Source organism: Coptis chinensis, chromosome 6 (genome assembly GCF_015680905.1).
Source record: "Coptis chinensis isolate HL-2020 chromosome 6, ASM1568090v1, whole genome shotgun sequence".
NCBI lineage: Eukaryota > Viridiplantae > Streptophyta > Magnoliopsida > Ranunculales > Ranunculaceae > Coptis > Coptis chinensis.
This window is the reverse complement of record NC_141461.1, coordinates 5,816,202-5,838,423: the sequence shown is the minus strand read 5'-3', so window position 1 is coordinate 5,838,423 and position 22,222 is coordinate 5,816,202. Positions and strand designations below refer to the sequence as shown.

General features: G+C 42.9%; 2 protein-coding genes across 2 annotated transcripts; both read right to left on the bottom strand.

The window, feature by feature from the left end:
• Positions 1 to 13,455: 13,455 nt before the first annotated feature.
• On the bottom strand, positions 13,456 to 17,898 carry LOC147491048 (putative magnesium transporter NIPA6). The gene is made up of 9 exons (XM_086568785.1): positions 17,537 to 17,898; positions 17,372 to 17,428; positions 16,858 to 16,948; positions 16,612 to 16,772; positions 16,391 to 16,518; positions 15,939 to 16,076; positions 14,979 to 15,071; positions 14,567 to 14,684; positions 13,456 to 14,011 (listed from the first exon to the last, which is right to left on the bottom strand). Exons 1-9 carry the CDS (start codon positions 17,697 to 17,699, stop codon positions 13,881 to 13,883), a joined length of 1,080 nt encoding a protein of 359 aa, XP_086424911.1. The 5' UTR covers positions 17,700 to 17,898; the 3' UTR covers positions 13,456 to 13,880.
• A 1,012-nt stretch (positions 17,899 to 18,910) lies between these two features.
• Positions 18,911 to 21,941, bottom strand: LOC147491047 (pentatricopeptide repeat-containing protein CRR2, chloroplastic-like). The gene is made up of 2 exons (XM_086568784.1): positions 20,530 to 21,941; positions 18,911 to 20,265 (listed from the first exon to the last, which is right to left on the bottom strand). Exons 1-2 carry the CDS (start codon positions 21,900 to 21,902, stop codon positions 19,080 to 19,082), a joined length of 2,559 nt encoding a protein of 852 aa, XP_086424910.1. The 5' UTR covers positions 21,903 to 21,941; the 3' UTR covers positions 18,911 to 19,079.
• Between the last annotated feature and the right edge of the window lie 281 nt (positions 21,942 to 22,222).

Genomic DNA, 22,222 nt, shown 5'->3' with positions numbered 1-22,222 from the left:
GTTCACAAAGGAACTGCTCACAGGTCGATCTTGGAGGTCGCCTTATGCTCTACGCGTGTATGATAACCTTATGAGGATATCACTCTCCTACATAGCCCCCTCTCAGTAGAGTGTTTATGTTACGGGAAACGTTCTGTTGAGAGAGAAAAATAATAATGGAAGAATGTGTGGAGCATGAGCGATCTGGGGTGGACGATTCGACTGGGATGGTGCAACTTTTGAATCATGTGGCCTGACAATTTGGCGGGAAGTTATGTCGTAATATGCACGTGACAGAATCGTAGTAGTTGAGGAGGAGACGTGTCGCCGCGTTATACGGAGCTGCTGAAAAGACAGTACCTTGGAACACGTGTGCGGGCTAGAGCCTAGGCTGTAATCATAACTTCTTGGTAACTGAACAGGCGGTTTATACAAAATCAAATTTGGGACACCGAAAAGGTATTGCGTGTTTTCTTCTTCCGCAAAAACGCAAGCTAGGGTTTCTCAGGTGAGTGCTTCTGCTGCTGTTACCTTTCCATTTTCAATTTGCTTTCCTCTCTGTTCAGTGCGCTTTGTTAAGTAGGTTGGTCATCGTAAGGTTATAGGGTTTAAGCTTGAGTAATTGATAGAAAAGACTTGCCATAATGTCTGACTCTGATGACACTCGATCGGAGGAGGTCCGGGAGATATCCTTGAGTTGTGGAGAGTATGAGGATGAAGAAGCAGTGAGTGTTGGCGTTGAGGCTGATTTGGATGAAGATGATAGGATAGGTGAAGGTAATACCCGATCTAGGTCAGAGGGTGGCGTAGCAGTACGTCAGGGCGAGGGGAGATGTCGTCATCAAGCGATGTGCCTCTTAGAAGTGTAAACCGTCGTGCTGCCAACTCGTTCCCGAACTTAGGGCAGCTTATGGGATTAATGTCCCCGACCTGGAGATATACGAACCACGGTTGAGTGAAAACGTTCGGAGTGAGGAGTACAACCCGCCGAATGGTGGAATAATAATCTGTGAGGGTCAGCTGAGAGCGCATATGCACATACCGTTCTCGAAACTAGTATGCGACTTCTTGGCGCTTTGTTGGAAATCTCCCTGTCAGTTCGTGGGTAACACCTGGCGATTATTTAAGGTGTTCGACCTGTTGAACGCGAGCGGGGAATATGACATAAGGGTATCTGACATAGTGGAGCACTATGTGATACGGCGATCGGGAAATATGAATTTTAGCTTGCAAACCATGACGACTCGTTCTGCTGTGATTGATGGAGTAAGCAATGAGGCCTGGACCAAGAGGCCGTTGTTGCTAGTTGGCAATTACTGTGTGAGCGGGTGTATATTGCGAACTAGGATTTGTAACATATCCGGTGGGTAGGAACATTTTTCTGTTGTTGCTTTTCAGAACGTTTGATAGTTGTTTTAATAGGCCCTTGTTTTGCTTTGATTGCAGAGTTTTCCGTGAAGAAGTGAACTGATCGTGGGGAGATAGAGAGGTTCGCGCGGTTGACTCGTGAAGAAAAGCAAGCGAAGCTGCCTGAGGTTGCACACTTCTTTGTGGAAAAGGGTGGGCCTGCGATCCGGGAAAAAAGGAAGGCGCAAAAAGACCGAGCTCGAGGTCAGACAAGGGAAGAAGTGATGGAGACGCGAACGAGTGACTTAGTAACACGAGAAGAGAGGCAACGGGTGCATGGTGGTGTGAGGCGACCTGCTAGAGGTGGTGCCTCAGGGGCTGGAGGATCGAGCTTCCGCCCTGAAGGAGGTTCGATCGATGCGCCTGTGGAGTTGGAAACAGTGGTTTTCAATCCTCGAGCGAGGAGCAGGTCGGAGAAGAGGCCGCGGCGACGTCGAGCAAAGACGTCTGTCCGGTTACGAAAAGCAAGCGCGTGCTTGGGGAGAGCCAAAGCCCGGGCGGTTCTGATGGTGGCCCAGCTGGGGCTACGGTTTCTCGCCGGAGTGGAGCACGACCTGAGCAGGTCATGGACTTGGCCACCTTCGGGGCGGGTTCTAGTGCACCCCGATGGGGGCGTGAACCCAGTCCGCTGGCGAAAGCGAAAGCTCCTCGTAAGGCGAGTGGAAAGGCTGTTATGGCGGCTGACGACCTGGAGGGACAATTTGTGTTCCTCGATGAGCATGGGGACGAACGAAACGCGGAAGCGAAGTGGATCAGTAGCCGGTCGAGTAAGATATCGGGTTACCTGTTAGAACAGATAGCTCTGGATGGCAACCGCAGGGAGTTGGATGAGAAAGGGTTGGCTGATAATCTAAGGCGAATGGAAATTGCACAATGTTTGGTATGCGTGTCTATCTTTATTTGATGTAATTGTCTTCGTATGGACGCCGATGTTTTGTGGCTATTAACCATGCGTGTGTATTTGCAGCTGGTAAGTGGGTTTCAAAAATTGAAGGAGATTGCCCAGTTCGCGGAGGCAGATAGAGAAACGGTGGTGAAGCTGTCTGATGAGCTGAAGAACGTCCAGGAGGCCTCGAAGATGGAACGCGAGGAACTGGAAGATCTGAAGAAAGCTCATCAAGCGTTGAGTTTGGCCAAGATGTTGAAAGACACGGAAGCTGAAGAGCTGAGGCAAAAACTACAGGGAGCTGAAGAGAACGTCCTGGCAGCGACTGTGGAAATTGGTAGGTTGAATGATTATGTCTTGCATTGCAAGAAGGTTGCTCAGGACGCTACCAAAGCCTATGATGTTCTGGATGCAGACTTCGTTGAACTGGAGGCGGACTACAACGCTTTGAAGACAGATCATGCAGGTTGCACGTCTTATCTCGGAGTAGAACAGGTGCCGGGAGGAATTAGTATTGCCCCTGTTGCTTCAGAGGTCGTGCCTGCGACTGCGATACCGCGAACTGATGCCGCTGCGTCTGATGTGCTGATGAGTTTAGACTTGGATGGAGTATCTGTTATGGTGACTGGGAGGGAGGCTGAGATTAATGAATCACTCGTGCCCGGAGGGTTAATTGTTGAGCCCAGAGATGGCGAGGTGTAAATTTGTGATGTTAAACTGGCAGCTTATAGGCTGTGATACAATAGAGCTGGTTTCCTGGGGTAACCTGGGCAGTTCGTCTTTTTATATGTATGCGTCAGCACGATGAATGACCTGGTGCTCCGTTCTATGTTAGGGTATTCCTGTGGGAACGAATATTATTTAGCCGGGTTGGATTTCTAGAGTAGTCTCAGCAACCTGATTAAGTTATTATATTTCTATCTTGCTAAGATAGCTTGTTGATTGTGTGTATGCCATGCTTGTCGCTTGTTCCGCTATGATGTAGGAACTGCTTGCTTAACGATAGTTGTGTGTGATCTCGGTGCATATAACAAAGAATGGCAGGTACGTTGCAGTGACAACTTTTCTGCGCCTAGCTAGTAAGTTTGTATGATCGTCTGGGTGTTAAATTACCTGCAGCTCTGAGGCGGTACTCGTAATGAGGCCACCAGGTCAGCTGGCTTCGGATCTGTGAAGCAGGTCGAATCGTTTCGTGTTTAGTGTCATTAACGGCAGTGTTCCCTCGCGTGCCTGACACGTGGAGGGATACGAGCGGTTCAAGGAACATAATGATGGCAGGCAGATGGCGTTTGGCGTCTCAAGGTAATTATGAGACGCTTAGGAAAAGACGTTTCCTTTTGAATAAAAACGGCTCATCGAATACCAAAAACAAGTATTTGCTTGTCTTCGTCCGAAAGCTTCGGTCTGTCTTCTTGCTTTGCTCATTTGCTGTTCATTTCTTCCATTGCTGCTTATTCAGGTATGTTCATTCTCTTCTGTGAGAACTCTTTCGTTGATAAAAGGTTGGGCTAAAACTGTAACTCATGTGACAGTACGTTTGTTTCTTAGGTTTTAACATGGCGAGATGTCATCCATACGCGAGGGGAAAGGACAGCGTGAGGGAAACTTCTCCGCTGATAATGGAAAGGATGGAGTTTGAGCCTCATGTGCATGATGATCGTGGGAAGAGGAAAGCTGAGACTGTAGAGGCGAAGAGTCATAAGCGTCCTAGGAGGGCTAGGCGTCCAACCGGGCGGCATTGTCTTTAGGTCGCCGCAGTGGGGTGTTTATTAATCGATCGCCACGCCTGCGGAGTGTAGCGACTGAGGCAAGGTCACCCGGTCGGCCGGTGAGAGTTCGATCCCCGCTGTGGTGGGTGATGGGGAGCGAAGTTCTACTCACGGGGAAGATGGGGAAGAAACGTATGGTGAAACGCCGATCAGTAGTTTCCACTTTCGGCGACCCCATAGCGACGGTGTCCGAAGGGGATCGTCTTGGATGGTGACAAAGGAGGTGAAAGATGAGGACATGGAGACGTTTGGCGGGGACGATGGATATGGCCGCTTGTTTGGTAAGTTCTTGATAGACTAGGTTATTATGCTAGTTATGAAGGCCAACTGATTCTTGGACTCCGTTCGTGCAGTTTCTTGTAGGATATGATAAGTTGAAAGAAGTTGTACAAAACACTGAGGTGATGATAACCCTCACGCCGATTTGGGGGGTGTATCGCGAGCTGCGTGGAAATGACAAGAGAAATTTGGAGGTGATGACTACCAAGTACCGTAACGCCACTACGGAGAATCTTTGCGTTAATAACCGACGGACGGAGTTAGAAAGGAATTAGCCGCGGGTAGCCGCTTATGCTATGCTAAGAAGTGCGGAAGGTGACACGTAAAAGCGAAGAAGGCGCATAACGAAAGCCTCAGACGCTTATCGCCCGGACGAAATATGATGTTACCAAGAAAACGATTTGCGAAAGTGATGAACGAGGACATGAGATGCGTGTGATGCTGAGGTCAGCTCGGCATACTGCTTCGACTAGCGCAGCCCCAGAAGATAAGCATGTCATAAGTGAGATTTGATGAGGTGATCTTGATTTGGCTCTGTGATCCATGAGTTGTAAGTTCTGTTTACATTTCCCTATCTTATACGAGAGTTAACAATAGAGCTGCATTTTCAGGCTTGCCCGAAAGCGGTTTTCCTTTCCTCTGAGAGTCGGGTTTCCACAATAGTGGCGATTCGATACTTGGTTAATTTTTTAATGCGCGACCGATCACGGATTTTTTCCGGGTAATCCCGCCAGATCGGTGGATGTAGTTGTTGTGACGAATGGTCATATAAGTTTATTGGTGATGTTCCGTATGCATGCTGCCATGTACTTGTGTGTAACGAGCGTTCTGCTTAGGATTCGATAAATATGCGTCCTGTCGTGTAGTCAACCCTAGAAATATAGGTCGTCGACGTGATAGGAATTGTAGAGGTTATGTAGCCTGTGAGCTCCGGAGAGTTGTCTGCTCACGGAGAGCGTTCTCGTGTAGTCGATCCTAGAAATATAGGTCATCGACGTAACAAGAATTGGAGAGGTTGTAGAGCCTGTAAGCTCCAGAGAGTTGTATGCTCGCGGAGAGCGTTCTCGTGTAGTCGATCCTAGAAATATAGGTCCTCGATGTAACAAGAATTGGAGAGGTTGTAGAGCCTGTAAGCTCCAGAGAGCTGTATGCTCGCGGAGAGCGTTCTCGTGTAGTCGATCCTAGAAATATAGGTCCTCGACGTAACAAGAATTGGAGAGGTTGTAGAGAGTGAAGTAAGTAGAGTCAGAGTGATATGCTTTCGAGAGCGTTTCGTTCGCGACGCAACGTCTTCTTTGGTTGAGGATGGGGGACCAAATAAACGTGTTGATCATCTATGCTGTGTAAACTGTTTGACTTGCCAATACAAGTAAATAGATTAAATTGTATGAGTCAACACAAGAAACTTATTTTCCGTTCATGTGAACAAAAGGATATACAACATGGATTGTGCTATTGGTAATTTTTTTCAGTAGATAGGTATTCCAAGGTCGAGGCAACAGCTTCCCCTCTTGGGTTCTTATCCAGTATGCTCCATTGTCGACGACGCGTTCCACGATGTATGGGCCTTCCCACGTGGGTGCTAACTTGGAATCGTCTTGCGTCTTTTTCAGCACTAGGTCACCAGGTTGAAAAGACCTAGGGTGAACTCGCTTATTATAGGAGTTCTTTATGGTTTGCTGATAAGATGCGACTCTGATGGCAGCTAAGTCCCGCTTTTCTTCCAACAGGTCGACTTCTCGTGCTAATACGGAGTCGTTGTGTCCCGACTCTACAAGTTCTGAGCGAGTCGTAGTGACTGTCAGCTCGGTGGGAATTACGGCTTCTGTGCCATAACATAAAGAGAATGGCGATTCGCCGGTACTGGATCGAGCTGTGGTGCGGTGAGCCCATAGAATATTCTCCAACTGATTTGGCCATTGGCTCTTGTTCTTTTCAATCTTTTTCTTCAAATTTTCCAAGATCGCTTTGTTACTGGCTTCTGCCTGGCCATTACTCTGAGCGTACCGTGGAGTAGAAAATGCATGAACGATCTTCCACTTGGCTAGAAACTCTTTAACCGTTCTGCCTTTGAACTGAGGCCCATTATCCATTACTAATGTATGTGGCAAACCAAATCTGGTGATGATGTGAGTCCAGATGAAGTTTCTGACATGTGACTCTTTGACGTGTGCTAAAGGAATAGCCTCGACCCACTTGGTGAAGTAGTCGGTTGCGGCTAAGACAAAGCGGAAGCCCGACTTTTCTGTGGGATGAATGGTCCCATGATGTCCATGCCCCACATGTGAAATGGCGGGGGGCTTGCTATATCTTGATCGGTTCGCAAAGCGAGGTTGGTGATGTTGTGGCGAATGTTTGACATTTTAAGCACTTGAGAACGTCACGCTTTTGGCGTCGGTGCATCTGGGGCGTAAGTAGCCTTGAGAAATTGCCTTGTGGGTTAAAGAGCGACCTCCGGCATGGTTGCCACATTCTCCCTCATGGATTTCGGCAAATATCAATTGTCCCTGCTCTGGAGTAATACATCGCAAATGCGGTCCACCAGCAGATTTCCTAAATAACTTATCATGTAACACGCAATAACGACGCGCTTGATATTGGATTTGTCTGGCTTTGGCACGCTCTACAGGGAGCGTGCCCTGTTGGATGTAGTCTATGATAGGTTGCATCCAGGTCTGGCGCAGCTGAGCGTCGGAGAGTGGGAACAGATCGGTTATGACTAGGGCATGTTCGACCTGGTATGCAGGTCGATCGACGACCTCAACGAGGAGTTGTCGTGGGGCACAATGCGGTATTTGAGTGGCTAGGTAAGCTAGGCTGTCTGCGTGACGATTCTCATCACGCAGAAAATGATGTACGGTAGCTTTCTTAAAAGAAGGTAACAAATGATGGACAACCTGAAGATATTTCGGAAGGTTACCTTCCTGAGTAGTGTACTCCCTAGCAATCTGGCGAACGACCAGTTGCGAGTCACTAAAAACTTGGAGCTTTTGCACACCGAGCTGTAGCGCCATACGAAGGCCCATGATCAGCGCTTCGTATTCTGCCTCGTTATTGGAAGATGCGAAGTCGAGTCGAACTGATTTTTCAACCATAACTCCTTCGGGAGACACTAAAACGACCCCGATGCCACTCCCTCCAGGGTTGCTAGAGCCATCAACAAAGAGGGACCAGATTGATTTGACACGTTCTTTGACAACAGCGAGCTCCATGTCGGGTTCCCAGTGTGGGTCCTTAATAGAGAAATCAGTGAGGAAATCGGCTACGACTTGACCTTTCTGAGATATGCGAGATACAAACTCCATGTGGTGTTCACCGAGCTCCTCGGCCCATACGGCCATACGAGTAGTTTTATTTTCTTTGTGGAGGAGTTTCTTCAGTGGGAGGTCGGTCAGTACGTTGATCGGGTGGGCTTGAAAGTACGGCCTGAATTTCCTTGCCGAATACACCAAAGCAAGTACGGCTCGTTCAAGGTAAGAATAATTCCTCTCAGCTGGCGTGAGCGTCTTACTTGTGAAGTAGATTGGCTTTTCTGAGTTGTGCTCCTCTTTGAAGAGAACCGAACTGATTGCGAAATCTGATACGGCCAGGTATAGCCCCAGTGTGTCTCCATCTACTGGTGTGGTTAAAACAGGAGTCGTGGTGAGGTATTTTTTGAGAGTGGCGAATGCGTGATGACATTGATCGTTCCATGAGAACTGCTCGCCTTTCTTGAGGAGTTGTAGAAACGGACGACATTTGTCTGACGCTCTGGATATGAACTGATTGAGTGCAGCAACCATGCCTGACAACTTCTGTATCTGCTTCTTGGTCTGTGGATCAGGCATGTCTAAGAACGCTCTGATTTGGTCAGGATTTGCTTCGATCCGGCGTTGCGACACTTGATAACCGAGAAATTTACCAGAGGACGCTCCAAAGAGGCATTTCTCTGGGTTCAACTTCATTCGAGTGCGGCGTAATATGGAGAACGCTTGCTCAAGGTGAGTAATATGATCAACTGCTTTTTTGCTCTTGACGACCATGTCGTCGATGTAAACCTCCATGGTCTCGCCTAACATGTCCTGGAACATGTCAGTTACCAGACGCTGATACGTCGCTCCAGCGTTCTTAAGGCCGAACGGGAGGACGTTATAACAATAAATTCCTTGTTCAATAATGAACGAGGTCTTCTCTTGATCTTTCTCCGCGAGTGGGATTTGATTGTACCCGCTATATGCATCCATAAAGGAAAGCAGTTCATGTCCGCAAGTCTGATCGACCAGTCGGTCAATGCGTGGTAAGGGAAAACTATCTTTCGGTGTTTCTTGATTGACATTCGTGAAATCAACGCACAGGCGAACTGTTCCATTCTTTTTGGGGACCGCCATGATGTTAGCGACCCAATCGGGGTAGTCCACCTTTATGATGAAACCGACTTGCTTGAGTTTGTCGACTTCGTCATTAATGGCTTTTTGAAAACATAGAGATAATTGACGAGGTCGCTGGCGAACTGGCTTAGCATTAGGACGTACATTTAACCGATGACATGCTACACTAGGGTCTATACCGGGCACATCGATATACGACCAAGCGAAAACATCTTTATTCATAGCCAGAAAATTTACAAGTTGAGCCTTCAGTGTAGGGTCAAAGTTTGCCCCTACATATACAAACTTGGGGTCACTATCAGTTCCTAAGTTCACTCGCTCTCTGTCGATCTGTTGAGATGCTGGCTTAGGCGGTGACGCTTCTTCGCGTGGTGGCACTTCAACGACCTGAGGGAGAGTGCATTTGTGCGTTCGAATTGGATCGGCAGTTGTGGTGACAAGAACAGGAATTGGATTAGTTTCTGTGGTCATACTCAGAGGAACTGGAGTGACCTGTGCCTGTGAATCCATCTGGTGGCTACTGGGTGTGACAACAATAGCAGAGGAGTCTTCTGGGAGCATGACTGCGGCATTGATACCAACTGAGGCGACTTTGGGCCTCCGTTCTGATAAAACGGCCACAGCTAGATTAACCTCTGGAGTGTGAGTGGACGACTTCCTCTTCTTACTGGAGCCCCCAGCGTGTTGTTTTGCTGCGCTGGTTCTGACTTCTGCAACCAGGTCGTTGGCCATTGTATAACTAATGGGTTCACTACCTGTGTGGGGTGGTGTACTGTCGGTCTTTCCTGCTGACAAAATTTGGTTACAATGATATGCTTCCAGTTGATTACTTCTCAGCTCCATCAGTCCTCTGGGGCCTGGGAAACGGAGAACTTGATGCAACGTCGATGGGACAGCTTGCATTTGGTGGATCCATCGTCGTCCTAAGATGGCATTATAAGACGACGGGATGTCCAGGACGCTGAAGCGCGTATTGCAGCTGACTTTGTCCTCTTTAGATCCCACTGATACTGGAAGAATGATATCACCGACTGGGTCGGCTCTGGAACCATTGAACCCATAGAGGGGTGCAATCGGATCTATCAGAATTGACTTAGGTAAACTCATTTCTTGGAGAGTATGGTAAAATAAAACGTCGCAAGAACTCCCCGGGTCGATCAAGACGCGCTTGACGGTCCAGTCGGTGATCTTGACGTGGACGACTAATGCATCATTGTGAGGAAGACAGACTTTGTTGAGGTCGGTCTCTGTGAAAATGATATCTCCTGCATGGCGTCCTGAGTGACGCGGAGCATGTGCTGCTTGAGAAGTAAAATGATACACTTCTTGGAGAGCGCCAACCACGGCGTCTTTTCTCTCGGATGAAATGGCGAATCATCGGGAAAGTAATCATGTGGATTGTTCGGGCATTGTCACGATCGAGGAGATGATGTCTTCGTTCGCGGCGAGAACGATCTTGGGGACGACCTCTATTGTGGGGCTTAACTTGAAAGTCTTGATAGTGACGGCGATGTGGAGATCGACACGCCCCTCGGCGAGGTGGAGAGCGTACCGCACTTTCGGCGAGGGTGGGGATCGATCGGTATGCACTTGGCGAGCCATGAGTTTATGGCGCAAATCACCGTCAAAAATGTTGGTGTAATGTTTAATGTGACCAGCTTCGACAAGATCTTGAAGATAGTGCTTAAGCCCCCAGCACGCATTGGTTTCATGACATTTGGCTTTATGGAAGGCGCAATATGGCTTGTCAGGTCGATCTACTGGCTGCTTCACATCGGGGCAGAAGTACGAGGCTCGCTGGATCTTGTCTAGGATATAACTAGGAGAGCGTGTCAAGACAGCGAACTTTCTATTGTTATCTTGTGGGGTCTTTGCCTTTGGTGCACCTTAAATCGGATTTGTTTGGCACGGGGAATTATCGAGATCATTTGCTACCTCTTGGTTTTCGGCTAACCCATTAGACTGCAAACTTTCTTGCAACTTAATATACTTGTCAACCCGGGCGTACAGTTCAGATAGCGTTTCGGGGCGTTCCTTCATCAGCGACCTGGAGAGGTCGGTATTGCGCACTTGGCAAGCGTTTGAAAATGCTAGTGTGGCAAAAGACTCTTTCAGTCCGCTTTCCATACACAACAGTTCGGCCTTGAACCGCCCTAAGAATTGGCGAATGGTCTCATCTTCTCTGAATGATAGCTGAAACAGCGAATCAAGATCTGCCTTCTTACGTCTGTTATGCACGTATTGGCTGGCAAACAGGTCGGTAAGCTGCTCGAAAGTTTTAATAGAATCAGGCTCGAGAGAGAAGAACCAATCAAGTGCACCATTCTTGAGGCTGGCCGGAAATAATCGACAATGAAGATGATCATATTCAGAAGAACTATAGAGGGCCAAACTCTGAATGTACCGAGCCACATGTTGACCGGGACAGGTGCTGCCATCATACATGGGGAAACGTGGCTGGATAAAATCTTGAGGAGAAGATTTACTGAGAACGTCAGCACTGAACGGGGATGCGCGGTATGTCTTGAGCATCTTTTGCACAATGTGGGTGACATCTTTTTTTACTGCACTCTGGCCTATCCTGTGTGATAATTCGTTAATCTGCTGATTAACCTCGTTGATGCCGTTTTCAGCAACATTACCGACTTGTTGCTGTTGGTAAGAATCAACTTGGGCCCGTAAAGTAGCATTTTCTTGCCGGAGCAAAGAAATGCTTTCGTTTGTCACACCTAGTTGTTCGGCAAGGTGTTGAACCTGAGCTTCGAGGCTGACCATGCTTCGTGGGCTTGAGAATTGCAAAATTTTAGGTTAGGGTAACGTGATTTCTCAAGTAATCGAAACCACAGACGGCGCCAATGTAAATGTGGGTTTTGGTTTTCCTTGATGATTGCGTGGGATGAGGGAAGAGAGTTGAGATCTTTTGGAGGGACCGAAGTTAAGCTTGTGGCGAAAGCCTAGCCCCTCACGATATTCTCTTTTGGTTTTCTTTTATGGGGGAGAGAGGAATCAGGTCCGACGTAGTTCAAACAGGTGGTATTTATAGGCTTAAGGAAATGTCAATCCGGAAGACACGTGTGTTTCTTGTACACATGTAAGGTGGAGATCATGAATGAGTGTTGGGCTAGTTATATTATAAATCGTGTGCTGATTGGGAGTTGGCGCGGTCGCCCTTATTTCCCGGAAGTGAGAATGATCAATAAGATTTTGGTAATGATTACTCCTGGTGGTGACCTTATTCGCGGCGTTCTGTCTTTGGCCATGTGTTCGTACTGAGCCATCTTTGTTTATATCACCTACCTGAAAGGAGCTACTCACAGATCGGTCTTGGAGGTCGATGTCCCGAGTTCGCTTAAGCTGCGCACATGTGTGTTCACAAAGGAACTGCTCACAGGTCGATCTTGGAGGTCGCCTTATGCTCTACGCGTATATGATAATCTTATGAGGATATCACTCCCCTACACCACCACGCAGGATTTTTAGTATTTTTGGCTGCCCAACTAAATTTGAGAGGTAAAAAACTCAAAATCAGTTCCAATGGAGGCTTTGAAAATGGAGGTGCTAAAGGGATACGGACGGCACAGTTTCTGCTGTCCGTCGAAATTTAGCACACAGAAGGCAAAAATTGTGTCGTCTGTCTTCTGAAACTTACTATGACAACTGCTAGATAAAACCACAAATTTGACTAGATTTATCACACCAACCAAATTTATAAGCCTTCTAACAGCCCCATTGAAATGACATTTTGGTTTTTAGGGTGTTATATGGCTTTTAGCAGCCCCATTGGACTTTGCTCTTAAACTAATTGGACTTGCTCTTAAACTAATTGGAGTCTATGATGCTCAAGTCCACATTCGAGAAGCAGAGAAAGAGTACATTTCCAGAAACATTTTGACCAAGATTATATATGCAGTCCAAGTTTTGTCCACTGTCATAAATCTGTCTACCGAATTGTTCACGGGCTGACTAACAATGCTTGCCTGTATTACTAAACGAGTTCAAATGTTCTGTTCAATACTAAGAACAAGACAATCAAGTTGAGGTAAATTAGGTCCTCAGCGGTTAGGACCGAAGTGCTTTGTGCGTCCAAAGTAATTTGTGACCACTCATTTCGTTTTTTTTTTTTTTTTTTTTAAATTTGTTGCAGACTTTTTGTGTGAAGTTGCTGACATGGACAACAAATGTGTGGTCTCGAAAAGTACTTTGGACGCACTTCCGTCCTAACCACTGAGGACCAAGCTTTTCTCGTAAATTAGGCAAATAGTGGAACATTCCAAAAAACTCAAAAACTTCAAGGCAGTGTTTTATTTTTTCTTCTTATCTCTACACTATATGATAGCAGGGTTTGTAGGAACCACACTTTTCAACTGAACAGTGCATTTATAATCTCTCAATATTAAGATTTTAGAACCACCTCCCTACGTTTATTTAAATTACATTTCTCCTATTTATTAATTACAATTGGCTCTCTGATCTCTATTAAAATTGAACCACCTCTTTCTTCAATAATTTTAGGATAGTCTTCTTAATTTAAAAGCTAAAATTTATGTATAGGAATTGTATATCTTCTCTATTTTTAGAAAATTGTTTTTCTTTTTTTAGTGAGAGATTCACAAAAAATTGTTTCTCTTTCGTTTTTTTAACAATTTTCATTTTATTTCTTCACAACTGGGCGAACTGATGTGTAGCACAGGACACATGCTAGTTTTATGTTTAAAGCTTGAAACGTTCGGCATATGTAATCAAAGCAGATGAGACTCAAGTATTAATATTTTTACTAAAATATCATTTTCTTTCACTACAAAGGCAAGGATACATGGTTCTTCACCAGTAACAAGATTTTACAAGCGAAACACATAATGTACACCCAACTAAAAGGAAAATAATTGATATTCTTTTTATCAACAACAAAATTACTGCCAGGGCTTTAATATTGCTCCCAATTACAAGCTTGTCCTTGCCGAGACCTACTGAAAAAATAATACAATATGAACACATCAACTTGGCCTGCACAAGCACATGCAGACACTTGAGCTGTAAATTAAGTTGCTCGGGAGGAGGATTCGAGTACCAGAAATATTGATTTTGACTCCTAGTATTTACAAGGAGCTGTACTTTCTCAGTAACATTTCTGCGCCCAAGTGCTTCTAGAAAATTGTTTTTCAATTAGATATGGAAGTACCGAAAGTGATTCATCTATGCAAAATAATCTTGTCGGAGAATTGTGACAAAATCAGGAGACAGGCCATCTTCATCTTTCTGCTTCCATAGGTCTCCATTACCTTGGATATACCACGATATTCTGGGAGAAATTGGTGAATACAAATCTGCACATTTGTAGATCAATTATGAAAGGAGTGAAAAGAGTTTCTAGGAAATCAAATTCTCGTCTAGGCCTTACAAGGTGATTTAAACACTACATATTAAGAAAACAATTAATATTTCTACATGCATGCCTGGTGTGTGCATACATACATCATTTTTGGTAGGTCATTTTCCTACTATCACTAAGCAGACGTTAGAGAATCATTTTGCTCCAGACATTTTAGGCTGTTTACTCTTTAGAAGCACGTTTAAATTTTCATTTAAAATTTGATTCCTCCTATACCTCAATTTCTGTGAGTTTAGGTTGGTGACCATTAAGAAATTTTGCTAAGATGTTCCTTCGCAACAAAGATTAGTAGTTTAGTACCACACAGAACAGGTTACCAATCTACATTGGTTCCATCATCGTATTTTTAAGTTGTAACATGGTAATTTTACTCATCATATCGCCTCAACATGGTAAGTTGACGTGGTTTCCTTAACCCATTACGTGTAGAATTGTTACATGTGAAGCTTTATGCAAGCTGTTATGTGTAGAACTAAATGGATGCACATACCTGCACTCGGAGCTGGATCTGGATCTCTGGTACTATGCAACACTGCAGTACCAGAAAGCACAGTGATGAATCCACAAATCGTTGATGCTATACTGCTCACGCTCTGACCAGAATAATCCTATAAAAAAATTGCACGTAAGTCAGAATAGATGCACAGGCCAGGAGTGGAAAACTAATGACAATTACAACAATCTAAAGAATAATTAGTGGTGCACTTTTGCCAAGGATGATGTCCAAAACATAGAGACCACCCTCAAGAACAACCAAGTATTGAGATCTCTAAGCCAATCAAACTTGGGGTTCAAGTCAATTGTGAGAATGGACGGTCACAACTATTTTCACTTCTAAACAACTTTTTTGTAGGCTATCAATATAGCTGAATTTTGAAGTACATAAACTCATCCGTATGTACCTTAAACATTATGGCACTCGCAAGTATCGTAAAAGATGTGAACATGGCATAGTAGATAGGAGAAACAACTGCAGTGTTGAAAGTATCCAGTGCCTGGAGATCAACAAAGTAAATAATAAAATAACAATTTTACATTTTGTCCAACGATAGCAACTTCAAATGGCAAAGGTAAATATGATAAGTATCTTTTTCATGTTTCTTCATATGCTAACTGACTGCATGTACAGGTTTACTGTTAGCAATTAATATTTGAAAATAGTGCAGTAACAACTAAACAAAGCAAAAAATGGATATAGAACAGATGCATGAAAGTTGAATTCCGTTCAATTATTCAACGAATCAAATAATAGAATGCCATTATCAGCAACCACATGCTCCATAAGGAAGAAAGGTGTCAAGGTGGCTGTCATCCTCTCAATCACTCAATCTATCATGCAGTAGGAAAAAACTGAGAAACTCACATTTATAAATTCCTACCTGTTGGTTGCAAAAATCCCAAATAGTTAAATAACTAATCTGCAATAGTTGTTGCACATCACTAATAAACAATTAAACACCAGTTTCAATTATATCAAATTCACAGTACTTATTAAACGTGCCTTTAAGTAGAACAAATACACAATTCAGTAACTTAGATTCTTAAGACATTAAAGCAATGATAAATGCATACCATGTTGACTTATGTTACCTCAATTCCTGGACAGTGTTGCTTAATTTGGTTGATTTTCTGCCCTCTTATATCCTTTCTAGTCGTAAATTCCTCTAGAAATCTTTTATTTCATTTAATAAGAGTGGCATTAATCAATAATATGTCAAACCAGAAATCAACTTTTATCTCTTTGCAAAAGCAAACAAGTTTACACTACATGGTCGCTGAGACCTAATGTTACAACTGGTTATGGTATTGCATTTTTTTCAACAGCCAGAAATGGGTCCAAAATTTGAAGAAAATGTACCAACCTTGTTTAAATAGTTCAACTGAGTGATGATACAACTGACTGAAATCATTGCAAATATCCAGGTCTGGAAATATGAGACCTGGTTCACACCCTCCAATGTCAGTTTTATTGCAATCCCTATGGCTTTTACGCTCATGACCTGCAAAAGAATATAAAAGTAGTTGGATTTAGGAGGCAAATTGCTTTACGTGCACAAAAATATGCCACTTAGAAATCAGACATATCAGAGTGAATACACCAATGAAAATTACAATGCTTATCACAGTATGTAGAAATACTCAACATGATACAATACTTAAAGGTGTTGCTATAATGAACTTCATAATTGGTTGATGTATGAATACCCAAACTAATTTTACATCATTTTGAGTTCATTGTAACATCATATGATTCCTGCTAGGTAACTCTGACACGTACCAGAAAAGGTCAAACAGATAAGTTATAACTACTTACAGTAAAAGATCCGAAAATGGAGCATATGCCAATATAAACCATTATGTTTGTATGCCCATAACGTGGAGCACAATGCAGTGTCAGCACGAGCACAGAAGCTACTGCCAATGCCGTGTACACAAGAAAAGCTGGACCAAAGACATCAAACCAGTCAATATTCAAGAAGGTTTATAACTGGCGAGAATGGTGGGATGAAATATGTTCAATTTTCGGCAGCTTGCCTGGTTGTGTCGCAAGACCCCAAATTTCTTGAACAGAATTCAGAGTACGTTCTGTAGGAGCATGAAGTACAATTATTGTTGACCCCACAATGCAAAGAACACAACCTAATATCCCCATCTTCTCCAATTTCTCGTTCAATAAGAAGTGTGCCAGAACAGCACTAATACCACAAACTCGTCAGAATCTCTGACTATGCTTCAAAAAGATACGTATTCTAGAGCATAGAGATGAGAATTAAGTCTTACCTAACAATTATACTCAATGCGCCAAGAGGTGTCACAAGAACAGCAGGTGCAAAAATATACGCAACAAAGTTCGCAATCTCTCCAACTATCACTGCCACATGTAACAAAATATAAGCGCTTAGATAAAGTAATGAGAAGAAGGGTATCTCCTCTTCACACTTCCTTCCATGTTTTTTCCTCAAAAGAAACAAAAAGCAGGGTTGGCGAGAAGCATGATTAACATCACAGATAAAGGTTACACACTAAGTTGCGAAAGAAGTAACACATGCAAAGACTGGCATTTCATTTACAAAAAGATTGTAGACTACAAAAGCTCGACTACTTCTCTTAAATAAAATATCTTAACACTGTTTTCTCAGCTACAATCACACCACAACAACGCGAAATTCCATCAAATTTTCAAAACCATTATGCATAAACTCTTTTAATTCCTAGCTCACATACTAATTTCTCAAACAAGCAATTTACACCATTTGATTTTAACATCAAGAACAACATATAGAAAGAAACTTACTAGTAACCATGCCCATCCACCAAAGAGGCTCTAACAAATAACCATATCCACCAACACCTACAATTCATAATCAAACTCAAAATTAAGAACTGCCCAAATCTCCAAACACCTTAAAAAAAAAAAAAAAAAAAAAAAATTTAATCTTTAAACCAAAAAAAAACTTACTAGCACGAGGACCAGAAGCACCAGCAAGTTTAAGACCTTTCTTTTTAATAATAAAAGATGAACCAATAAAAGCACTTGCTACTACAGCTAGAATAAAGCCTTTCAAGTTATCACTATGTGAAGCACTTGCACGACACCATTTTCCTTTTTTGTTCTCGATCATGAGGAGGTGTTTTGAGTTGCAGGAATTTTTTTTTTTGGTTTTCTGTTAAAAATTTGAAAGCGATATATGTTTTTTGAGGGGTTGCCTCATTATTTTACCTGCCAGTCTGAAAACAGGAGGCTGTCTTTTGCCAGCGAATGTTTATTGTATTGTATATATATTGGTGTCTACGACTGTACGTAGTAATAATATTATGTTCATGACAACGTGGGTGGATTTGTCCAATTTAATATTTCTTTGAGAAAGTTATCAGCTGCTTCTAGAAGATTAATAGGACACACATGTTTTTGCCATCTGCCTACAAATTGGTTGAATTCAGTCCTTCACCATTCACCAAGCGCATTCAATGAAATTGGGTTGCGTTTGCTGCTAGGGAACAAATACAGTGCGGTTTAAGACTTTTTGAACAGACTTTTCAGCATATGATAAGTACAAGTGTGGTGTGGCCTTGGCCTCATTTTATCTTAGAACGGCTGAAATTGGACCATCTTTCAAATGTTCGATGTTTTCATGTTGCTGAAATACGGGTGTTACTATTATTGAAGATGCTCTAAGACAAGTATAACTTTCAGCTTATAGCCACTTTGAAATTTCAGCTCTCATTTTGTAATGATAAAAAACAACACGTAATGTTGCGCATCTTTTGAACGTACTTAGTAGTTAGAAAACTTCAGGAACCAGATGATAGTGTCTCATTACTTTATTTAATGTGTTGTTTCTTTGGGGAATTCAAATGGGGAAAGGGATCTCATCCAGATTTGGAACCACGTGCTGCTAAGTGGTATATGCTAACAATGCCCAGTGGTGTGCGTTAATTTCGGTTGGTTTGCCTTTCTTGGAAAAAAAACTAAAAAAAAAGTGAAATCAAGGTCTGAGTCTGTTTTGTCCACTGGCTGCTGGACTTGGTTTAAGACTTTTTAGACTTTCAGACAATCAGAGACAAATTTGCCGTTCTTAAACATTGGCTTATTTATGCTCCATTGTATTTTTGCAATTGTTTGGACATTGCTGGCACCTATGGGTAGTTGATAGCTTTGAAAGTTGTATTAATTAGCCGACCCTCCATCACAGGCCCACGACGGCCTATTTCTCAATTGTGATTTTTGAGACTCATGTTTTTATTTTCTTCTTTTCCCATGTTTTTTTTCTATTATTTATTATGGATGCTGAAAAGTATTTCACAGGAGTGAAATAGGGCCGTAGGGGACATCTTTAAGAAATTGAAACTGTTTCTTGAGTTGTATTTTCTATACTTGAAATTTAGTACACGAACCAGCTTGACTGTATACGTGCACAACATACAAAAGAATACAATTTTTGTAATGGGACAATGCCTTAAAATCTTTACGCAGTGGAAGTTTTTTCGTCTTCCCGTTGTCCTCACCAATAGTCCTTGCATGAGCAGACACCATCAACAAAATGATGAAAACGACTTGTATCCCTGAGAACTATTTCCCTCCCAATAAACTTGGAGACATACTTACTGAACGTATGGCAATCACCACACACCCTGAGGTTCTTGTTGATCAAGATTGGAGTTCTACTACCTTTTGTATTGATCAGCCCAAAGGCAATAGCCAGCTTCTCACTATGACTGAACAGTCTCTGATCTTTCTCTTCATCTTTTACATCTTGCAATACCCAACGATGATCTGGGACATATCCATTTGCCATGATCGAAGGAATCAATAAGCTTAATTTTCTGTATATCTTATTTGAATGAGGATGTGATGTATCCCCAGCAGTAAATGCGTGCACTTGGCTTCTGTTAACAATCCAGCTAATGCCAGGAGGCTTTGTTAAATTCTTATTCATTAGCTCAGTTCTCAAATTTCTGACTTCTTCCCAAAGACCCGCTGCAGAATATATATTAGATAAGATTATATAATTTCCGACATTCTTGGGTTCTAATTCAACAAGCTTTCTGAAGACCTTTGTTGCTAGCTTAGCTTCAGAATAAACGCGACAAGCACCAAACAGAGCTCTCCAGACAGATGCATCTGGTTCAATTGGCATTGAATCAATAAACTTTGCAGCTTCGTCTAAAAGTCCCCCACGTCCAAGTAGATCAACCATACAAGCATAGTGAACAACTTCTGGTGTTATATTATAATTGTGCGTCATAGAATCGAAATGCTTCCAGCCCTCTTCTACTAGACCAGCATGGCTGCAAGCAGATAACACAGAGACAAAAGTAACACTGGTTGGAATGAACCCATCTCTTTTCATTTCAGAGAACGCAGTAAGTGCCTCCTTCCCATATCCATGCATTCCATAGGCAGCAATAATCGCATTCCACGAGATAACATCTCTTTTTAGCAAGCACCGAAAGACCTTTTCAGCACTGCGAATGCTCCCACATCTTGCATACATTGTCACAAGAGCATTCCCCATGTAGATGTGGGAACCCAATGCAAACTCCCTCCTAACAGCATATGCATGTACAGATCGACTCAGAGGTAGATTTGCAAGATGGGCACAAGATGAGATAATATTAATAACTGTCACCGAGTTGGGATCCACTTCTGCGAGCATCCTTTGGAATATTAACAGAGCTTCATTGTGTCTGCTGTTTTCAATGTAACATGTGATCAGTGCATTCCATGATATCAAATCTCTATCTGGCAAGCTTTCAAAAAGATGTCTTGCAGTTGCTTCATTACCACATTTCATATACATATCTGTGAGTGCAGTACATAATGTTAAATTAAATTCAAGACCATGTCTAAACACATAACCATGAATAGATTTGCCAATATTCAGACAAGTTTCATCTTTGCATGCAACAAGAAATGCTACCATTGTAAAAGAGTTCGGTTTGATACTTGACCTTTCCATCCGCTGAAAGACGTCCTTTAGCTGACCCATCAATTTGTAATTAGCAATTACCAAGATCAAAGTGTTCCACGATATTACATCTGTACTATTTATCTCATTAAAAATTCTTTTTGCAGATTCCACACAATTTAGGTTGGCATACATGCTTAGCAGTGCATTCCCAAGAGTTACATTTATGTCCATCCCTCTCTTTATCACATGAGCATGCAAGCCTCTACCTATCCCCAAGCCATTAGTTGATTCTGAAATTGCTGAAAACACTATACAAACAGTTGTCAGATCTTCTCTATCGCGAGATGATTGCATTCTACCAAATAAGGCGACCACTTCGCTATGAGACCCACATTCTTTATAAGCAGACATCATAGCATTCCATATGGCGACATCTCTAGTAGGGATAGTTTCAAACAAATGAACCGAAGAATCAATATTGTCATATCCATACATTTTTATCAATGCATTCACTATAAACAAATCATACGAAAATCCCAATTTAATCACAAGTTGGTGTAACTGTTTACCCAAGTCAAGCAACTCAGAGTCCACGCAAGACTGGATAGCAACTAACAACGCAATGGAACTTACCTCAAACCCATCGACTAGCATGCGAACAAATATTCCCAAAGCCTCAGAACCATCTCCCATACTAAAACACGAAGAAATCATAGCATTCCAGCTTACATTGTTCCTAACTGCCATCGACTCAAATACAAGAAAAGAACTTCTCCTTTTCACATCAAACCTCGAATAGAAGCCAATTAGAGCATTACCCAAATGATAACTCAAATCAAACAACCCTCTCCTCAAACAATAACAATGTACTTCTTCTCCTAATCTCAACTCCCCTAACTCCCTACACGCCAAAAGCACTCCCACCAGAGTAACCGAACTAGGCTCAAAACCCTCACTCCCCATCCTATAAAACAACTCAATAGCATCTCCATAACAACACCCACTAACAAACCCAGAAATCATAGCGTTCCACGACACTACATCTCTATCAGTAGTTTCTTCAAACACTTTCCAAGCTTCTTCAAGTAGCCCACATTTACTATAAAAATCAATCAAAGATGTTCGAACTCGAACATCTTTGACTAATGGCATGTTTTCAATATCAGAATGAATTTTCTTGCCCCTTTCGACAGCATGCAATCTAGTACATGCTTTGAGAATAAGAGGTAAACTGTGTGGATCGGGTACTATGCCTAGAATTTCCATTTGGGTGTAGGAGTTTAGGATTGCTTGGTCGTTTTTTAGCTTTGTTTGAGATTGGATGATTGAATCCCATGTTTTGGGGTCTTTGGGTTTTAAGGATTGGGGTGGAAATGGGGTTTGTTGGAGGCTTAGTGAAGTGGATATCACCATTGGAGGTTGGTCTCGGGGAGTGAAAACATGAGAGTGTGACCGTTGGTGACTGGATTAACCGACTTTTTACCGTTGGTGGTTAAGATAAAGGGTAAATGTGTCTTTTACAATAATAAAAACGAATGATTCAGTGATCAGTAGATGTTTCCGATTATACACCTATCCAGTTTTGATTATTACGGTTATATTTAGAACTGAGGTTTGTAATAATGTGTGAAGAGGGGTAAAACCGTCTTTGTACAGTAAAATTTAGACACTTCTTACTCCATTTATCACACTGTTTTCAATTTTACACACAAATACGAAATTGCCACTGACCG

Coding starts and splice junctions, on each gene's coding strand:
- LOC147491048 (XM_086568785.1), bottom strand. CDS start 17,699: ATGATCGAGAACAAAAAAGGAAAATGGTGTCGTGCAAGTGCTTCACAT. Junction 16,773..16,857: donor GCATTGAGTATAATTGTTAG/GTAAGACTTAAT, acceptor TTGTGGTATTAG/TGCTGTTCTGGCACACTTCT. Junction 16,519..16,611: donor GGGTCTTGCGACACAACCAG/GCAAGCTGCCGA, acceptor TCTTTGGTCCAG/CTTTTCTTGTGTACACGGCA.
- LOC147491047 (XM_086568784.1), bottom strand. CDS start 21,902: ATGGTGATATCCACTTCACTAAGCCTCCAACAAACCCCATTTCCACCC. Junction 20,266..20,529: donor GTCTTTCAGCGGATGGAAAG/GTCAAGTATCAA, acceptor TGAAAACAGCAG/ACACAATGAAGCTCTGTTAA.